The sequence below is a fragment of the Seriola aureovittata genome, chromosome 10 (assembly GCF_021018895.1).
Source record: "Seriola aureovittata isolate HTS-2021-v1 ecotype China chromosome 10, ASM2101889v1, whole genome shotgun sequence".
In the NCBI taxonomy this organism is placed as follows: domain Eukaryota; kingdom Metazoa; phylum Chordata; class Actinopteri; order Carangiformes; family Carangidae; genus Seriola; species Seriola aureovittata.
Window position 1 is genome coordinate 23,024,474 of NC_079373.1, and position 21,346 is coordinate 23,045,819.

Genomic DNA, 21,346 nt, shown 5'->3' on the forward strand with positions numbered 1-21,346 from the left:
GACTAGGATTACAATACATTACGATACAATACATTTGAGTAATTAGTCTAAACATACTGTATGCATTAAAAGCAACACTGTTGTTTTAACACCTTTCTCTTTATTTAACAAAAAATTACATTTTGGCCTCAAAAACAGATTCTTGTATAAAAGGTAATATGATAGGCAGTTTGATACTGTAGATAAAAGTACACCTGAATCCCTTGTAATTTTCATAGCAGTATTACTTAGTAATCTTGATGGCACTTAGTTGCTCTAGTGTCACTGACAATGAAAATCTTGGATGACAAAAGCAGCGTGATCAGCATCAGGCATACATAGTAAACCCGTTTTGGATAGTATTAGACCATCAGCATGTTCATACAGTGATTTATGACTGAATGATTACAGGAAACAAAGCAGCTCTGTAGGTAACCACAACCCTAGTAAGAAAAGATGTTTTCTGTTTTGTGCCCCAGCTTGTCCAGATTTGGCAGACAGGCATTCTGTATCATTGGTGGAGGACCACACAGGACAATAAGGACATCGGTGGACGGAGCAGGGAGGTGGTCCTTGATCATGTCGTAGGTCACAAATCCTGAACTGTAGCTCCAGTCTGGAAGACAAGACAAAAGAGACAGCTGACTCAGAGAAACTCATTTATGACTTATTCACCAGAAAAATCTGTCTTAGATGCGTTTTTCACTTCCACTATAATAAATATTAAACACTTCCTCTTTCTATCATTTTTAGTTCATCTGTATTTGCCCATTGCCACAGCAGAGGGAAGCCTGTTGGTGAGAGGTATGCAAAAGCAAAAGCGGATTTCTTCTTCCCAGCATTAAGGGATAGGACGTTCAAAGAAAGAATTAAATCAGTAATGAAATTATCTGCCTAGTTTTTGATCTCTAGGGAAAGATAAAGCTTTCAGCTGCTGGTGTCAATGAAGTCATTAATAACGAGAAACGTGAGGCGATTTGTTCATCTTGTGCTTTCATCCACAGATAGTCATCTCTCCTTCCATGGCAACCAAATAATGACATTGCTAATGAAGAGCAAGCTCACCTCTTCAAATGAATAATGATCAAGGGCCAATGGGTTTCTTTTCTGTGTGGAAGCAATGAAGATGCAACAGGACAGAATACAAGAGCCGTTCGAGGCCTTCACAACAGAGATTATGTAACAATATTATGCTCATTAATTTCTGCTCACTTTCAGGATTATGCAAACGAAGACATGAGCGTTTTGCTAAGCTACTGTAACACCCGGGTGGAGCTATCTCCCTCCTTGGCCTGCAAGGATTTTCCTCCAGCGGAGGAGTCTTTGTTTGGTTTCTCACTTTGAATATTCAGCAGTGAAGGACTGGGTTTTAAGATTTAGTCATCATACAGCCTGGCACTGCACTAATACTCACATATACATCCTGTATGGTAACATGGTAAAATTAGACATGGAAAATGTTTTCACCAGATCCCACATTATGAGAAGTAAACATTTCATTTTGACTCTGAATGAGAGACTAACAATCTCTCAACCGGCTGAGATTGCTTCACCTGTGTCCAAAACAAATGAACATGTTATATCGCCTGTCAACACATCCAGCAGATACAGAGTCTGTTCCTGGCCTGCTGATATGTGTAAGTCCAACCCTGGAGGAATACACCCGGCTCTTTAGCTGCTAAATGCTCCACTATGCTCACCATCTACTGTAGTTCCTAACTGTGTCCGTCTGTCGTTTGTTGCTAGGCAGGTAGCACACATCTGCCAACTGCTGCGTAAAACGAGACCGAAGAGAGACCGAACCAAAACAGTAAAGTTGTGAGCCGTAAAACCAAGACAATTAACTGAAAACACTCTGTGCAGAGCTGACGAGAGCTCCCGACACGGGTGACAATTTATCAATACAAGGACTCCTTTCACGTTGTCACACAGAACAGTTTAAAAACAGGTAAAATTTAGTTGTTTTTTTTTTGCAATATACTAAAATCATGGTAGCCTCTGTCTCATGTTAATGTACTGTGGTGATTGTGCTTTTCAAAATTAGGACCACATACAGTACAACCTGTTGCCTCATTGGTTTAGAGCTAATAATAATATCTTTAAGATACCTGTTCTGTATGATAAATGTTTCACCTTTAATACATGGTGCAGCTTATATGGAGTAGAAGCCCACCAGTCCATAAATGAGGAAATCCTTCCTTACCCTGCGGAGGTTTGTCAAGCGTAAACCAGAGCTTGACTTTGTCGGGATGATTCTTCTTTACCTCCTCCAGCTCCTCCCTCAGCAGGATATCCTTCTCAGTCTGAGAGGGAGTGAGTGGAAGACATGTTATTTCTCCAGAGGAGTATTTTTCATTTATGTACAGTAATACTCTTTGACAATAACACACTAGAAAAGATCCCCCAAAACAATATACTGCACAGAGCTGACCTGGTTGGCAAATATGAGCGAGCACCGGGTGTTGTCATTGGGATCTGCTGTGATCCTGCGAATTAACTGCAGCATGGGAGTGATACCTGTGATAGAGAAAGACTGAAGTTGGTCTTAGGGGATGATTTATATCTAACCGAGGGGAAGACAGGGGAGTAAAATTGTCTTTTCTCATTTTTCAATAAAATTATATCGTCAACAGCGGGGCCGCAAACCAAATTTCATCAAATGGTTATTAAAGTTAAACCCCTGGACCATTTTGAGTGTGATATTAGACTTTTAAGAGAAAAATTAAACCATAATCACACACTTGTAGAACTGTTCCCCAGTCACCACCTACAGAACAATCCCTTTATCTAGAGCACAGCAAGCAGGATATTTCATTCTGCAGAGATTTCATACATTATTGCACATCAGAGTCACTCATAAGAGTTTAATAGAAATAATAAAAATCTAAATGAACCTGTTCCTCCTGCGATCATTCCAACGTGTTTACACTTCCGAACCTTGGGCTCTGACTTCTTGTCCGGTCGGATGGAAAACTGACCTTGATGGAAAAGAGGAGGTCTCAGTGTCAGGCAGCCAAAGCGGTTCAGAGTTATATTGTACCACAGTGACATCTGCTGGTGACAGAAAGTAACTGCAAATCTATGTAAATATACTGTACACAATTATATAGAGTACCTTTACTATTCTTTCTTTTCTTTTTTCCTTTTCACAAACACACGTGCCATACCATTTCCCTTATACACCAGCAGTCCGCTGGGTCCTCTGAAGTCAATGGCGTCTCCAATCGCCATGTTGTCCAGGTGCTGGGACATCTTCCCTCCCTCTGGGAAGGAGGGATGACAGTTCTTGTAGTACACCTGGAGAACAGGTGTTTACAAGGCATTCAAATGACCTCTTAGCATTGCTAGCTAACCAATAGTTCGTCCAGCTAACGAGACAATTTTAATTTTACCTTCACCACTAGGTCAACATATCCCTGGTCTTCATCACTGGAGACTGGGGTGTAGGCTCTGACCACCAGACTGCCGTTCACCTTGGCTGACAGGTACACATGCTGACCTGGGAAAGATGTTAAGGCATAGGAGAAGGACTGTGATGTGATGACAATAAGGTGTATTTGAGCTCAATAAACAAATTCTCTCACTTCGTCTTTTGAAGGGCTTATGTTTCACTGCAGTCTCTGACTTTTTAACATTCCTAATCAAACACATTTTCTCTAAACATCATTGATCCTTTGATGTGTTGCGGTTCAGTCACTGTCATGCACAATCAGAAGAAGCTAAAAACTTGATCTTCTCATTTATTGTCACATTTGAAAATACTTTGAATCAAAGAAGAAGAAGAAGGACAAACGCTCATAAGGCCAGAGGTGCTGGAACTTCAGAAGAAAAATAACTACTGTGCAACCGCTGTTCGGAGTGTCTCAGAGATACTTTCACAATCTTAATGGACTGGCAGAAAATCCTTCTAGTGAGGAATTTTATAAATTAGATTAAGTATGGGAAAAGAAAAGAAAACAAGGGACTTACCTATTGGTAGTCCAAGGATATGAGCTCCAGATGGAAGGCCAAAACGAAATTTCTTTGTGTCATGACTGATTTCCTGTACAAGGACACACACCCAACTTAAATAGTACATACACTTGCAAGATCTTGATTTATGTTAGTTTGTACATCAATAACAAATAAATTCAAATGCAGCCTACTCAATCCTGTCAGTATTACACTCCCATAACATTGTCAGACTCATGATGGACAGTTTAAAGCAGCTATTTGTAAGTTTTGCTAGTGTTATATAGCCAGTGTTAGCATTAACAGCTGTTCACTTACCTGTGTAGAGGAAACGTTTCGAGTTCAGCATCAGACTTTATTCCTTTTTCTCACCAACAGCTGTCTCCAGTGGTGGAAAGCAACCCTATTGTTTTGCTTCTCCTATCCCTTTTTTCATCTACTGAAGTTAGCACGCTAACCAGCTAACTCCAGCCTGACCGGCCCGACTCGTCACTTTCCAATACCGAGTCACTGTGGTGTCCAATCTGTCTTGAAGAAGTAGCGCTGCTCAGAGGTCATATTAAAACCTCTTGTTTTGTAAATGCAACAATGGCTGAGATCTTTGCAAGACTGGTAAGTAAACAGCTGCTAATGCTAACGTTGGCTATATAGCAATAGCAAAACTTACAAATAGTCATTTGTCATTGTTATTTGTTGCAGACTCAAAGTGGAAAGAAAGGAGAGAATTAATGTGAGTGCAGATCTTATTTTCTGCATCAGTGCATGAGTTTGTGTGCAACCTACCTGTTTGTTTATAAGTGGAAGTGAATATTTGACCACAGGGTCCTGCAGAGTGACAGGTAGCTTCTTCCCTCCTGCAGAAGCTCGCAGGACAAAGTACAGCACCGTCACCACCACCACGGAAAAAGCCGCCACCACTGGGATCACCTGCAAGACAAAGATCATGGACAGTTTGGACGAGTATTAGTTTTGTACAGAAGAAATGGTTTCCATCAGTGTACATTAAGCATTTTGCCATTTTTTAATATGCATTATGAGTGACTTACACCACACTACAGTTAAATGACAAAACAGAACAGATAAATACAATCTCAGGGTTTGAGTAAGATCAAGCAGTTCTTCAATGATCAGGTACAAAAAAAAAGAAATACAGAGGAGAAATTAAAAAGGGAAATAAAGTGAAGGTCCATTCTCACCAAGTTCTCGTCCATGGTTTCAAAATGTAAAGTGTGTCAGAGCCTCGTTCTCACAAAGCCTGAGAGATCAGAGTCTGCACAGAGCAATGATAGCCTTCACACACACACGTACACACACACACACACACACGTACACACAGAAAGTAAAGGGCCTTTAAAGGGGTGTGGCTTCCTGCTGGGGGGAAGGTGACACACGGTCCAGAGCACCAATAGGACGGCAGATATGATCATGGCACTACATAGTACAGAGGTGGTATGCAGGCAGTGAGGAGCAGAGCCTTGAAATCACACCACAGGCAGAGGGGAGGGGACACCGACACACAGAGAGACATTACATAAACTCTGGAGCTGTTGAGACCCGCTGGAAGAGAAACTATTTTATTCATCACAGAGAGAAAAATTACAAGTCTTTGCATTTTCAAAGTCGATGAAACATACAATAGAATTTATTTTTAAACGATCTGCATTTTAATAAAACGATAGAAAATTCTGTGATCCAGTAAATAAATAACTAACAGTTCTGATAATGGAAAAAGACTGTGAGTTCTTAGAGACTTACAGACATTTCTGAACAATGTTTGAATGACTGCAAAGTAAATTATAAAAGCACTTTTTTGAAAAGTTTTGAGAGGAGCAGTGGTGGAGGAAGTATTCATATTTATTACTTCAGTAAAAGTAGTAATACCACACTGTAAAAATTAAAAAATAGTACAAAGAGTCACAAGTAAAATTCCTGCATTGAAAATGTTACTAAAGCAAAAACACGTAAGAATGTACTTGTGTTTTGTGTATAAAATTTTAAATAGTAAAGTTACTAGTGACGGATGCTGTCAACTAAATGTAAGGGAGAAAAGCCTCTTCAGGATTGGACCATGGATGTCTGTTCAGAATCTCATGGAAATCCAGCCAGTAATTGTTGAGCTATTTCAGTCTGGACAAACTGACTGACAGACCAACATCACCACTCCCAGATGCAGCATGGCTAAAAACAGGATGACAAAATGATATTACGCTAACCTCTGGTATTTATTGTCACATTAAGAGTGTGAAAACAAGTTAGCAAGTGAGCAGAGAAGTGGAAATACTTAAACTAACAGATGAAGTGTCCGGTCTCTGCCACGCCAAGTGATAGCAACATAACTGTAAACTGGACCAAAACCTAGTGAGACCTATGTTTAAATGCCAAACATACCAGGATCTCTATAATCTTGTATGAAAAAAATTACTGTAACAATAATCATGTTAAGTTGAGGCTCCAATTTAATTGGATATAAAAGTCTGTGTTGCATTCTGTGAATCCTTCTCAGCCTTTATATTCAACAAAAACACTTTGGTGATCTACCTTCAGTACAGCCTCAGTCATCCTCATCTGAGCTTAACGCACCACCAGTGTTATTCCACATGTTACACACGTTGAAATGTACAGCAGGCTTGTCCAGACAGACGCCTCCTTCTAGCAGGTTACTACACAGTCCCCGAGGATTCTTCACTATAGTCTTCATCATCTGAGCCCATCCTCTGGTCCACATCACCCCGGTCGGACAGGGCTCTGCTGCTGGACTGATGCACATCTGGGTCAGCGACATCCAGGCTCACTAAAACACACAGAATTCAGTAAAAAAAAAAAATACTGCACAACGAGGCTGCCATCATCTCCAAATAAGTCAAGAATGGATAAATCAGGACGCTGGATAATGACATGACATTAGGTGAAGACATGCTGTAAGTTATTCCTCTTCCTGCACCTGCATTATCATAAATAATATAGTTGAAGAACAAGCAGCAGGGCATTTTATCACATCTAATATCAAAATTCTCTTACAAACTATTTAACACAGATATAAACTGTGTATAGTATATTTGTATATTGTATTTTGTGAGGTAATCGTCGCAAATTATAAATAAAGCATTGTCTGAACCTGTTGTTTGTGATTCCATAATGTTCATGCCAACTGTGATGCATGAACCTGAAAGGCAAAATTACATCATGGGTCTAAGATTTTTCCTTTTATGTTGTGCTATATTCTGCCGAATTGTTATTCCTGAGTTGCCACTAACAATATTTTCAGGCAGAACTATTTTGATTTGGAACAAGATTGTAATTTGTCTGTATATATATATATATATATATATATGTATACAGACAGGTCACATAGGAAAAATCTGTGACATAAACCAGCTAACATTAACTTTTCTCATACAAAATTCATTAAAAAAAAGAAAAGGAGAGAAAGATCTTTGCTTTTGTGTAGAGAACGACCGACAAGTTCCTCAGTATCATCGGGCACTAAGCCACAGCTACAGCAGTGGAGCTGCTTAGTTTGTTCACACCAGACAGAGGAAGTCACACTACAGCTGAGCTCACAGAGTGAACATGTGGTCCGTGTGAACGGATGAGATGCAATTTTTAAAATATTTTTTTGATTAGGTTTGGTTTCTGACTTGTAAAAGCAGCTAAAAACACCAGGTGGAACCAATAACATTAACAATGGTTGAATTCCATTTAGGTGTGTCCGTTTCAGGGCCTTGGTAATGTAGATGCCGGCTCCCTGTCACTACTCACTAGGACACTTAATGGAACAGGGCTCGTTAGTGTTATTAGTTCCACCTGTGTCCATCCTGCAACGACACAGGTGGAGAAAGAAAGTCATTCTCCTGCTGTGAGTCTGTTCCTGTTTCCAATTTGTGTTGCTGCCAAGGTGAGAAATAAAGCCAGTTTACTAAAAACTAAAGTTACTAAAGAGGAACACATGGACAAAATCCTATTAATCCACAATAAGACTGAGACAGGCATATAAATACAATGAACACCATTGTTATACGTATTGCTGTCATCCCGCTACATGATGACATCATGTATGAAATATATGTGTAATGTTCAAAAAATCTTTAACCCTATCCTTGAGTCCTGACAACAGCCACTCACATAGATTATATTTTATTATTATTCACGTGACTTTGTTATTTTGTGATTAATTATTTTCACTGGTTTCACTTTAGTTCCTATAATGTGTCACTAGAGGGCGCCCTGCACTACAACCACATGTCTTTTACCCTGTATGTCGGCCCAACAGTTCCCTATAGTTTTCTACTGACAGCAAGATTTGTTATAACATTATATATATGGAAGGTCACTTCCTGTGGCAGGTGAAATCAATGTTTATCTATGTTGTATGTTTCACAAATGACTCCTGAACAAGTGAAAAATCATTTACAGTACATAAGAAACTACAAGCATGCAATTAGTGACTACTTTGATCATTATTAAGCATAAATTATGGCTATTATATTCATATTTTAAGGCAATGATTCTCAATCTGGGGTTGTAAAATAAATCTTTGCAGTTGTGAAACGGTTGATTAAATGGGACACAAATAGATATAACTTGTTTCTATAGGGTCATAACCATGCGTTCAAGGTATCTACTTAATTCTTTTATCTACAGTATGTTGTGAAATGAATTTTAGGCAGATAAACAGCATTTCTCTGCAGTTGAATAACTTGATGAAGAGGAATTCGAGGGTAATAATATCATATTTGAGGGGAAACACATGAGCTGTGTGGCCATAACACTGGGTGTCTTGCTGCATCATGTGATACTCATCTCTGTCCAGCGTGTGTTGCGCTCACTGGCACTTTGACAGGCTGGTTAAAACACAGAACTATTGTGTACGGAGTTGCTGTGCAGTAGTTTCCTCGACTGCACCTCGTCAAGTCTGAGTCATTGCACACATTAGTGGGCAGAGCTCCCAGTTTCACAGTCTTGGCACAGGAGGAGAGGGGGGAAAAGAAAAAGCCTTAAACAAAGCAGCGTCACAGATACAACTGGGTGTGGTGAGGGTGAACCCTGGAAACACACACACACACACACACAACCACAGAGAGAGAGAGAGAGAGAGAGAGAACTGACAGGTTTACAACCAAACCGGGTGCTGACGAAGGGGGGGACAGAGAGGGAGAAGGCAGATGACAATAAAACGAGGAGCGAGTCAGATGAAGGGAGTAGAATAAAGTTTTGGAAAAAGCTGACTTCAGATGGGACTCATGAGAAATTTACAGTCTGATGAAAAAATGCTGCCACTCTCGTTCTGTGGGAACCCATCAGACTGTATAACCCAGTTTGACTCCTGACTCAAAGAGTATAAAGAAACACAGATTAATAATGAATCGCCTGCTGAACAGAAGAAGAGCACGACAGAAATTAGTTCACAGAGGAAATGAGAGAAACTAAAGGTGGACTGCTCTTTCTCTGAAGGAAACACAGCTGTAGACGCGTGTTTCTCCGGTCCGGCTTCCTGTTGAAAGATTTAATCTCTCTGGGAGGGATGAAGATGAGCAGCAACGTTGCTACTGACTAGCTCTCTCATGTGTACTGTAGTATGGAGATGCAGGTGCAGAGCAGAGGATCCAGAGGATGTGGATGAGGATCACAAATAAACTACAAAAGGTTTCACTGCTGCAGGTTTTTTGTTTTTTGCGTGCTGATGTTTTTGAAATGAGGAAGCTCAAAACTGATATTCTGTGCCGGAAATGCCAGAAATGATTAGAAAAGTAGAAAAGTCATCAGCGTCCTTTCCTATATTATATCACTGTGAAGGTGGACAAGCTTTTGAATCAGTATTCAGTAGCTGCATTAAAACTCCACACTAAACTCAAGCATAAACAACGACCATATTGCCAGTGTTGTTGTCTTAATACTGAAGCTCTGATTCACTTTTAAATTGGCTGAAAATGGAGCTGACAACAAAGGCTCCACAATGTGTTAGTTCAGTGACAGAAGTGAGATTTTTTTTTCCCCCCATGGAGACACGGACTGAATCGTACTTTTGTACCATTTCTGGAACAGCTTGTACTTCAATATTTAGGACTTGTTTCTCACCAAAAACACAGAGAAAGGGACAGAGGAGAGAAAAGAGAAAGGAATATAATCTGTGTTAAAACAAGTAAAAGAAGTTTTATAGTCAATATTCGATACGTTTACAAAGACAGATATGTTAAAATCTATGTGGGATTTTGAGTGTGTGAGGTAGTTTGAAGGAGCATGTGTGTCAGTCAGCTGTTAATATATATTTGAAGGCCTCTCACATCTCAGTTGTAACTCCAGTGTTACATGTCCCATTGCTGCTCTAAATGCCACTCAGGCTGCTTTGTTCGGCTCCTGAAACCCGCTGGTGGAGAATTATATTCAACCTGAGACAAACGTAGAGACTGGCCGTCTCAAACAACTGCTTCTCAACATTTCGTGGACCATAATTCACTCAGGGAGTTGACTTCAGTCACATGTTTACAGTTGATCACCACAGATCCACTGCTGCAGCTGAACTTTCAGTGCCTTGCTTATGGCCTCAAGATTCTTGTCCCTGCCCTCTTTCTAAATCTACAAACCTTAAGTCAACACTCGAACATGCAAGAGGCCGAAGAGGACCATATGAGGTTACGTGGATCACCTTGGCGACTTCTCCAAATGCCTCCCTGACCCTCTGCACCAGGTCTGTCCTCATCATGGTGGAGGTCTGCAGAGAAAAGAGGAGGATTCAGTGTCTGTATATTTCATTTAGTCTTCTATTCTTATCTTAGTTTTAGTTCTAATTTAGTTGGTGTTCAGTCTGGGGTTGGTGTTTTTGGCATGTTCGGTAAGGGGTGATGTTTTAGTTTTTTATTTATTTAGTGTGTGTGTCCAGTCCAGTTATAACACACTGTCCAGATACTGCAGAGAAAGGAGACATGATGTGACAGTTTACACGATGCATATATTGCTCAGTACTCAAAGGGCGGAGCTCTGACAGCTATGCTCAGACTACGGCTGCATTCGTGGTTGCTATGGATATGGCTATAGTCTTGGCCAAGAGAGCTTTATTAAACCACACAGGATGTGAACCCGTGGTGCATCTATCAGATAAGACCGATGTGTTACCAGTGAACCACAGGAGTTCAGGAACGCTGTAGCTTCACTACAGCGCTCTGTCAACTATTTCGCTATACACACACACACACACACACACACACACACACACACACACACCCCCTTCATGTAGTTAAGTTACACCCACCTGAACAAATGTGTCACAGCCATGGCTACATCATCTCAGGGCTAATGGAGGGTTTGACTCTATAATTATTCAAATGAAACAATCTAAGAAGGGGATGTCATTATCTGGTTGTCATAGGCAACCTGGTACAAGGGCTCACAAGCTGAGAACCAGCGATTTTGTCCGTTACGACCTCACACTGAAACCTTAACGGATGGACTTTAGTGGTGAAAAGTGAAGTTCACACACATCAAACACACCTACTACGCACATACCTGCTTGGCTGATGAATGTCAGCGTCGCACTGAAGCCTCTACGTGTGATGCTGCTGTCTGAGGTGAACCGAAGCACCATGACGCTGTGGTAGGACAGGACGGGAGGAGGAACACTGCCACCGCACAGCACCGCTACAACAAGCCAACAAAGACAGAGAAGAGAAACAAAGAAAGACAAACAAAATAAGAGAAAGAGATGGGATGAAGCATGTTGTAGTGTTTTTGATTGATCCACTTCCTACCTATCTCCTCTGTTTGCTCCACGTCTCCCAGGACAGTGAGGGAATCATACAAGCATCTGTCTGACTCCTCCAGCTCAATATCAGCGAACTCAAGCTGAAACACGACACCATCATCAGCTGATCAGTTCGGGACAAAACTATATGATAAAGTTATTTTTAGAAGAGGAGAGTCAGGTGGAAAGTTTGGTGCGTCACCTTGACAACGTGACCCTGTGGGGCATAGATGACCCAGCGGAGGACACAATCATTAATGTAGGGTTGTGGGTAGTTTGGGCTATGGACAACAGTCTGATTTTCAACTAGAACAAGTGTCCCGCATCCTGATTGCGCGCACACACACACACACACACACACACACACACACACACGCCACAGAAGACAAACACATTTGTTTAATGCACACACTCATCTGCACACTGAGAATAAAAGACTCATTAATAGTTCATCCTCTCTACTGCTGCTCAGTACATATCAGAGTGTGTGTGTGTGTGTGTGTGTGTGTGTGTGTGTGTCTTGTGCAGCTCATTATTGTGTCATGGGACATCTGCCTGCACAACTCCCAGGTTGCTACGAGATCCACAATCAAGAGACACAACAGAGCGTGACACTGTGTATGTTCCAATGTATATAGAGCATAATGTACGTATATACACACTAAGCTAAGTGATGGTCATAGAGCAGAGTGTGTGTCAGCCTGCCATGCTGTACTGTGTATATATATATATATATATATATAGATAAAAAATATAGATATACAGTATATATTGTATTTGGCTGTGTTTGTGTGTGTTTGTATTGTATATTCTGTTTCCCACCAGGATCAGATTGTCCCTGGACAGCATGATGCCTAATGACAAAGCCACTTCCTGCTCTGCTAATGTCAGAAGAGAAGAGAAGTGTTGCATTCTGGGAATGGATAAGAAGCACTGGGAGGTGCGGGACACTTCCACAGAATATTCCTGTTTAAAAAAAAAAAGAAAGAAGGATAAAATATGGTGTCATTTAGTATTTCCTGTAGGTTAGCAGCAGATTTGAGTTTTTGTAAACAGCTCTCATGAACCTTATATTGTAGGATTTTAACACAGGTGATTTGGCTCCAACAGATTGGGTAATTTACTTATTACAGACCTGGAGTCCGCGATGTAAAAAAGGACAGCTTGTTGTTTTAGGGGGAGTCATGTGCTGGAACTATTTCTAGGCAAACAACCACACACAGCGACCCCCAAGGTGTTGTTGTCAAATGAGGGTTGTACCATTGTGACTGTACAGAGATCAAAACCAAACCGAGACACCAAGAAATAATTCCAGCAAGTAACTTCATCTTATAATAAACACTCGTTTTTACATTTTTATGTGTGTATAAGTTAACATGACGATAAAGACACACAATATTTTTATTGTGTGAACTGCCACGCACAAGAAAACTTGAACATTTATACATAAGACAAACTAAAAAGTCTGCACACTGTGGCTCGTGCAGAAAATATTATTGAATGCATTAAATAACGAGTACAACAATATACATTGTGTAGATAAGACAGCTCCAGCTCTGTGTTTGCTGTAATGTTCAGACATGAGATTGATATAAATCGTCTCATGCTGCCGTCTACAAGAAAACAAATAATCCTAAAACTCTTTCAACATCACCAGCTGGGGAAGTTGCAGAGGTCCAGAGTGGTTGTGTCTCTGATAAATATTTACCTGGTTAAACCTGTGCTCTTTGTGTGTGTTTGAAGCTCACCGACAGGCCTGTGGGTCCCGACTGACACGGTGAGTCGATCGTAGCGACAGTAAGAGTCATTCTCCAGATCAAAATGCTCAAACTCCAGCAGGAGACTGTGACCTGGAGGAACACTGATACTCCACACACACAACCTGAGGACACAGAAACTTTTACTAAACTAAAAATCAGATATTCCTTTGTAAGGAGTTAGGAGTTAAATAATCATATAAAGGTTAATACTGTGAAAGTATCAAAGTGCTCAGTCCACAGAGAAATGCACACAGCCTGTATTCAAAAACTGAGCCTTAAAACAACTTCTGTAACTTTGTGATGTCACAACAAAGCAGTCGCCGCCCTCAGCCATGCCCCAAGCCCCGCCCACCTTGACCAACCATCCAAGACTTGCAGGATTTGGTTTCTCCGAGTGTCTATCTGAAATCTGCTATATTTTATTTGATCACGAGACGCTCAGAGCGTCCTCTCTTCTGATTGGCTGACAGAGAGAAGCCTGAGAGAGGAGATGTTTAACTACATTGAGATGGTTTTTGGTTCTTAACACCACAAATACATCTTTTTATTGATATCAAAACTTCAAATAAAACACAGTAATAATATATATATATATATATATATATATATATATTAATGGTTTGTCACTGTAAATAATGGATTTATGGTGTTTAGCCATAGTTACAATGATTCATTATTACACTATTTCTCTGAAGTGTCACTTACTCGTTGTTGCCATAGTGATCACCAGGGAGGGCGGGGTTTCTCATTACTCCCTCAATGTCAGTTACAGGCCCATCTCTCACACTGCAGAGTCCTGACACACACACAGACACACACACACACACACACACACACACACACACACACACACACACACACACACACACACACAGTACTGCATACATCAAAGAAGCATGTGCAGATGATGAAATATAGATGAATAAGAGTTGCTGTGATGAAAGGAAAAACAACTCACTCGATACAGTCATTCCCTGCTGCTGCTCGTCAGCTAAAGTAAACACAGATGAAGAATAAAAATATGAACAAGATACTACATCTTTATTATTATTTACCAATATATACATTATACTGTATGTACAGTGCAAAAAAAAAATTGCTGCATTGAAAGTTCCCTAAAGGACAGTGGCCTCCATCATTCTGAAGTGGAAGACGTTTGGACTCTTTCTGAGGCTGAGCAATCGGGTTAGAAGGGCCTTGGTAAGAAAGGTGGCCGAGAACCTGATGGTGACTCTGAGCTCCAGAGATCCCGTGTGGAGATGGGAGAAACTTCCAGAAGGACAACCATGGCTGAAGCACTCCTCCAGCCCGTCTGGCCCCAACAATCATGCCATGGTCAAAGTCACTGAGATCACATTCAGTTCACTTCAGCTCATGGTTTTGGTTTCCTGGCTAGCAACTAGCTGCTGAACGTAGACACTTATCTCAGGAGCCAGTGGAGGCCAAAAACAGAGCCACGAGGGGGCTTTACATTTGTCGTGTTGTATCTACATCTGATCACATCATCCAGTATGTGTGTCATAAACTAGATAGACCCCGGCTAAATAATGGTTAAAAACAAACAGATAAACAATCATCATCTTGTTAGGCCTCATAATGACTTCCGAGAGACAATTAGCTCGACTTATCTAATGATAAAACCTTATCTTTAATTACCCTCTCGCAGTTTACGCTTGATCCAGGGCAGCAGCAGCCTGACATCAGTGAAAACCCCTGGAGATCCTCTTTTGGAAGGGGGTCGGCTGCTGTTGTTTGCCCAACTCCGACCACATCCCTTACCCCAGGAAGTTACGCCCAGCGCCACCCAGTGACCTCCGCTCGACCCTGCTGGACATACGAGAGGACCCCCTGAGTCCCCCTGGATAGAGGATGAAGGGGAGGGACGAGAAACAAAAAATGAAATGAAGCCTCACTTCTTCCAGTCTGAACTGGACTCTTGAACTAAATGGAAAAAACAGATAGATGTCACAGATTTGTTTTTCTACCTGACAGGCATCTCTGCCTCCTCTCTCTGGTCCGGCACACAGAACTGTCATGGCTGCCTGAGGGCGGACTGGTCCTTGGTTCAGAACTGAACCTTTTACAGTCTGGAGGACGTATTTACACTTGGCTGGGTCCACCAAGTCCAAGCGGACCTCTCTCAGTACCGCAGGAAGACGACCTTCTATAAAACAACACAATAGATTACAATAGAAGAGAGGATCCAGTCTACTTTTACAATATCTAGTGATGAGAGAGAGAAAGAGAGAAAAATACATACTTTCCTTTATCCTGCCCCATCCACCCACAATGCAACTGGTTTGAGGAAGGATTTTCTCATCAGGCAGAGGTAGACATATTGGCTGGACGTGGACCCCTGTTGTAAAAGCCACACATCAGTGACTTAACCAAATTTGATAAGTGTTAACGTGTCACCATCAATCGATCAAATCAAACTAATCATCAGAAATGAAACCTGCCCAGTTGGATGTCTCGGTCCAACTCTACCATTGCTATGTCATGGCTCATGGGCGAAGCATGGTGGTACTTTTCGTGCACTGAGACAGTCTTGACACGAAAGACCTGCTCCTCTTCATCATCCACTCCGCGATCAAACTCTCCCACAGCCACCGTCACACCGCTGAGAAACTCTCTGGACACACGGGAGGACAGTAAATTCAGTTCATGTCAATCTGATGTTCATACAATCAGGAATTCAGGAGTAAAGCATACGCATGTGGGGCAGTACTTCGAGACTGATGTAAAGCAGTGTGCGGCGGTCATTATCCAGCGGTCAGTCAGGATGGCCCCTCCGCAGAAATGAGAGCCCTTGAGCCGTAAGGAAACCTGAGCATTGATAACACAAGTGTATGGTTTAGGTGTTAGTTCATACTAACTATTTGATTCATTTAACAAAAATATATTTACAGTATTTATACCGTAATTATTTATTTACATATTTATGTTTGCACAGTTATTATTTACATATTTACAAGTTCAAATATTTACAGCTGCATCTTTAAAAACAGTCATTATAACCTCCTGAATCCCTTCATTTTTCTCAGTCGAAGTCCTTCTTGCCTCTGATTGGTCAGTTTAGCGATATGTGACTTAGAGACAGGAAGTGTTGTTGTTCTGAATCTGGACGAAGTAAGGAGGAAAATGAAGGTGCCGTCTCCATCTTGCTGTTTCTTTAATCAAGCGTAGTCCAAACCACCACATATTGAACCGTCACGTTACACAAGCATGACAGAAATTCAACATTCACACAGCTGGAATCAGGCACATACACTATAAAGGTCAGAGGTCAATGTAGCCATGTTAAAATGCTAACGGGGGAGCTAAAAATGAACAACTAGCATGTAACAATCAGCATGTTTACTTGTTACCTTGCTATCGTGCGAACTGTATCGACATCAGACACACAATTCATATTTAGCTAACGTGTTTGTGTATTGTTAAAGAGTTAGCATGTTAGCATGCTATTGTAGAATTAATCAAACTGAATTCGTAGCCATAGCAAGTAGCAAGTTAGCTGAAAAGTCAGGGTCAATATCCATCCTGTGTGGCCACTTTCATATGATCAATATCATAATTATTAATAATGATAATAATAATAAGAGTAACAATATTGTCGCCAAACTGGAGCAACTAAGAAATTTACTACAACATTTCCGTGTAATTAAATGTCTTTTTTTTTTTTTTTAAGTCATTTTTTAAAACTGGTGATTTAGTTGGAAGATTTTTTTTCAACACCCTGTTAAAACTTTGTCTCTGGCGCACAAGAAATAACATTTACCGTCAAGAGAAACAGCTGTTTATCTGTGGTGAATAGAGCCAGTGGTTAGTTTGCATGACAAATGATAAGCATAACGGCTGAGCAGACAAAGAAACCAAAACTTCAGCAACAGAAAACGCAAATGAAACAGCGTCACTGTGAGAGGAGAAAACCGAAAACCAAAAGACTTAAAGAATCAAAGAATGGTGGACTAGCACTGACCAGCCATGGGTGTGATCCATATGCGGCCTCGGTCCCCCCGACCACCCTCAGAGAGTGAACCATCGGCCTCCACACAGGAGGAACTCCACACTTTGAACCTGACGAGATGAAAACTTCTAAAAAAAAAAAAAACCTCTCACGTTTATTCTGTTCAGTGTTGCATCCCATACAGAAATATAAATATATAAATATAAGACACATATGTCCCTATACCAAGAGTGATGTTGCCATATATGTCACTTATATTACTATCACATATATACATCTTCTGGATATTTGAAGATATACGTTTATAACATATATCAAATACCCATAGTAAAATTTGTATATGTACATATATTAAAAATATCTATATGATGTATTTTTATTTGGTTATTTTATTCTTATTCATTTTAACACTCCTATCTTCACATTCTGGGAAAGTGGTCTCAGCCTTTTGACCCTACTGTTTATAATATCCACATATATTGACAGGCTTTCGGATGGATATATATCTATATAACATGTTTAAAATATAAGCATACATACATAAACATATATTTGTATGGACTAGATGTATGTCAATATATGAAATTGTTCCAATTTTTAATAGGTTTTCTTATATGATTTTTTACATAGCCTTTATGTTTTTATTTTATATCGACATATATGTGATATATAGGAATTCAATATATGTACATAATTACATTTGTGTATGGGATCATCTTCAACTGCACGTGTTAATCCGTTAGAGACGAGTAAGGTTATATCTCCTGTCACTTACCGGTTTGAGCAGCATGGATGGCAGTGTTTACCCAAAAAAAGAGAGAGAGCAGAGCGGCAGTGGTCCTCATCACTGGTGCACACAACAAGACTGGGTCCTACTGTGGAGACAAAATGGTTTAAAGACCCTGAAATATGTGTGTGTGTGTGTGTGTGTTAGGGGATACACATTAACAGGCCAGAAACCCCTGGCATCCGGTCACTGGTGAGTTCAAACGTCACAACAAAATGAAGTGCAGCATCTACTCAATGAAAGTGCGCTGTCAAGGTCAACTGTGGCGTGGTGCGCGGAGCGCTGCCACAAAGACACAAACATCCCAGCTGCCGTAAAACAACAGTCATAAAATGCGGACAAAGGGAGGCGAGCTGTTACTGCTGCACATGTGAACACACATGCTGACGTAGATGCAGATAGAGAGAGAGACAAGAAAGTCAGAAAGATTAAATCAACTTTAGATTTTAAAAAAGGCGTGAATTTGTCCTCTTTGATGTCTGAGATTAAGGAACACGTCTACCCATTGGATGCAGAAAATTATATTTCCAATCCACAGTAGGATTTCATTTTCAGTGCTTTTTGCTTTCGTGCATTAGGTTTACAGCAGTCACTGTCACCCTGAGTCAAAGAGCTCCTCGTGAAAGCCTGAAGAGACCAGACAATCTGCAGTAGCGTGACCTTTGAGGTGAGTTTTATAAGAGGAGAAAGAGGGGAAACGGATCCCGTACCACAATCACTTCGTGGTAATTCAACTGTTCCACCTGCGTAAAGAATGAGTCAGACATGAGGCCGAAGCTGGGATGCTAACAGATTTGACCACACACTTTTGAAAACGCCATTTGTACTTACCAGACAGCAGCTCTGACTGAAGCACAAGTGTGATATGGTAAGGAGAATAAAATATCACTTCATGTGAGCGGTTTCCAGTGGAAAGCACAGAGAGTTTATTCTGCTCTTTTGACACTGAGAAATAGATAAGATCCTGCAACTGTGTGTCTGTTTTGTGGAGGAACGGGCAGATGGAGGGAGCAGGAAGTAGACGTGAATCATACCAGTGATTTACCATCGAAAATCCTTGTATATTTAAAAGGGTTATCTGCAATATATGTCAATGAACATAACACAGTGGGTGGTGTTACTTCTGATAGGTAGTTTTAAAGGGTCAGTTCAGCCAACACCCCTCCTATTCCTTCAAAACAGTAGTTTCTTTAAAGGTTTTTGACCGTGATATCTGTGGTTAAGCCGAGCAACCACTGCATTGTTTCTGGGAAAAGAGATGTTGCTGGTGAGTTTTTTTATATGTCAATTTAAAATGCTGCGAACACTACAAACAAAATTCAATTGACTTTTCGTGTTCTCGAGATATTGCATTCACAAGGCCAAAATCGCATTTTGTGAGTGACCTTAACCTTTGACTACCAAAATCTAGTTCCGTCAAGGCATTACTGAGATATCGGCTGTGGCTGTCACCGGCGCGGAGGCATAATAAAACCAACACTATGGCTGGATATCATCAGATGTAAGTGATGACATTTTTCCTGAACCTTTTTCTTAAATGTCATCTATTAGTTGTGGCATATTTCCTCATTGATAACTGATGCATTTAAACTGGATAGGCAACTGATTGAGTTTCATCCAGCGGATACGGAACAACATTAGTATTCACTGGACTGCTCCTGAGTTAAGTATAAAGCTATTTGTCTGCTAGATGTTTGACTTCCTTCGTAAGCTAAGTGCTAATTTTGTCGGCTGTTTGGTGCTGGTCCGGCAGTGTAGGTCACCAGATCTTTTTTTTTTTTTTTGGGTGAAAACAGCTGTCTGCAAGATCGGCGAGACTCAACTGAAACAGTACAGTTACGGAAGTTACGCACTGTAAAACCAAAACAATGAGCTGAAAGAGACCAAAAAAAAAAAAGTCGGGTTTGTCACCATGAACAACTGCTTTTCATATTACACACAGTCATTTGATCCATTGTTAATGTAAAATATTGTGGGGTGCAGCTTTAAGTCTCTGTGCTGTAAACCTGCTCCCTCTTCATTAACTTTTCATTAACTTATGAACTGTATAGACGTTCAGCGAGATCCTGTGCGAGTGTGTATGTGTTTGTGTTTTCTGCCTCGGGGCTCCTGCTCTAAGCCCTCTAAGCCCCTGGTTCCTGTTTATGCAGCCCAGTGGCCCTGGCCCCACTGGGTGTGCGCGGCTGGTTGTGACTCAGTGCTTGGCATGGTTGCTGGGCCACAGTTGCCATGTTGCTGTTGCCAGGTGTTGAAGGGAGGAGCATAAAATACAGAGGGCTTCCCATTGCCGTAGGGCTGCGTTCACAGTCTAATGGCCCACAAAACAAATGGCCAGCTGTTAACAGATCATTCAGTCCATTGTCTTCATTGTTCGTGTAAAACTGCACGAGTTTAAGCCAAATTGATGACTTATAATTTTAGTGACATCAAAACTTTGATTTAGTATTTCAGAAATTTGATTTTGTATCTCATAATCTAAAAATTATCATAATTTTTTTTTTTTCCTCGCAGAACTTTTGTTTGATCATTTGGAACGGATCTGGTTTTCCTGATCCCGGTCTTCCGCTTTAGTTTTGACCCACAGAAATAAGTTTTGGATGATGACAAAGTAGGAAATGAACTTTCATGGCTGTTGCCCCACAACCCTCCTCACTCGCAGCAAGAAACAGAGAGCCTCTCCAGTGTGAAACAATACCCAGACACAATCTCTAGCGTCATTTTGCTTAGCAACCAGAGTCAAGCAAGGGCAACAGATCAGGCACAACGGCAATTTTGTGCACCAGTAATCACGTTACCTGTGCCTGTGTGGGTTTACGCAGTCACAGGCATCATCTGATCTTCCACAGCTTTCATGTGATAAGGACCAAAATCAACCCCCTAATCAAAGTCAGGTTTTACACTTGACACTGAATATGCAAACGTGCAGACGCTAAAAGGTCACTGTGGCAGGGCGCTGATATAATCTCCCTTTGAGAATTACCCTTCCAGTCATTTCTATAAAATCAAAACTGAGCCATCCAAACGAGGACAGGCCGATCCTTCCGTCCACAGAGTCGAGTGTAATCCTGAATGGCAGCATTAAATCTTAATGGAGCTGTTCAATAGCCTCCACTTTAATCTGGCTTCCAGATAACAGCGCGTGAAGTGGAGGGACGGATCTGTTACGC

General features: G+C 40.9%; 1 protein-coding gene across 4 annotated transcripts; it reads right to left on the reverse strand.

Moving 5' to 3' along the window:
- Window positions 1–78: 78 nt before the first annotated feature.
- LOC130175918 (NADH-cytochrome b5 reductase 2) lies at window positions 79–21,340 on the reverse strand. 4 transcript variants are annotated; one of them, XR_008828805.1, is made up of 17 exons: window positions 18,168–21,340; window positions 17,405–17,502; window positions 16,154–16,251; window positions 15,885–16,057; window positions 15,686–15,781; window positions 15,411–15,589; window positions 15,082–15,283; window positions 14,384–14,416; window positions 14,131–14,221; window positions 13,414–13,547; window positions 12,488–12,631; window positions 11,868–11,992; window positions 11,673–11,766; window positions 11,431–11,562; window positions 10,574–10,639; window positions 6,469–6,721; window positions 4,723–4,857 (listed from the first exon to the last, which is right to left on the reverse strand). XR_008828805.1 is itself a non-coding variant. In XM_056386619.1 (9 exons), exons 1-9 carry the CDS (start codon window positions 6,493–6,495, stop codon window positions 423–425), a joined length of 924 nt encoding a protein of 307 aa, XP_056242594.1. In that variant the 5' UTR covers window positions 6,496–6,548; the 3' UTR covers window positions 79–422. The 4 variants fall into 4 exon arrangements, 2 of the variants coding, with proteins under 2 accessions (XP_056242594.1, XP_056242595.1); XR_008828804.1 differs by lacking the exon at window positions 18,168–21,340 and having other exon boundaries at window positions 17,405–18,150; XM_056386619.1 differs by lacking the exons at window positions 10,574–10,639; window positions 11,431–11,562; window positions 11,673–11,766; ... (10 more) ...; window positions 17,405–17,502; window positions 18,168–21,340 and adding exons at window positions 79–595; window positions 2,183–2,282; window positions 2,411–2,496; ... (2 more) ...; window positions 3,372–3,478; window positions 3,949–4,021 and having other exon boundaries at window positions 4,714–4,857; window positions 6,469–6,548.
- Window positions 21,341–21,346: the final 6 nt, after the last annotated feature.

Bases quoted from the DNA above. Each gene is read 5' to 3' on its own strand.
- LOC130175918 (XM_056386619.1), bottom strand. From the start codon at position 6,495: ATGAGGATGACTGAGGCTGTACTGAAG. The intron at 4,858-6,468 runs GTAGATCACCAA...TTTGTCTTGCAG, and splicing joins TGACTGAGGCTGTACTGAAG to GTGATCCCAGTGGTGGCGGC. The intron at 3,277-3,371 runs GTAAAATTAAAA...CCTGTTCTCCAG, and splicing joins ATGTTGACCTAGTGGTGAAG to GTGTACTACAAGAACTGTCA.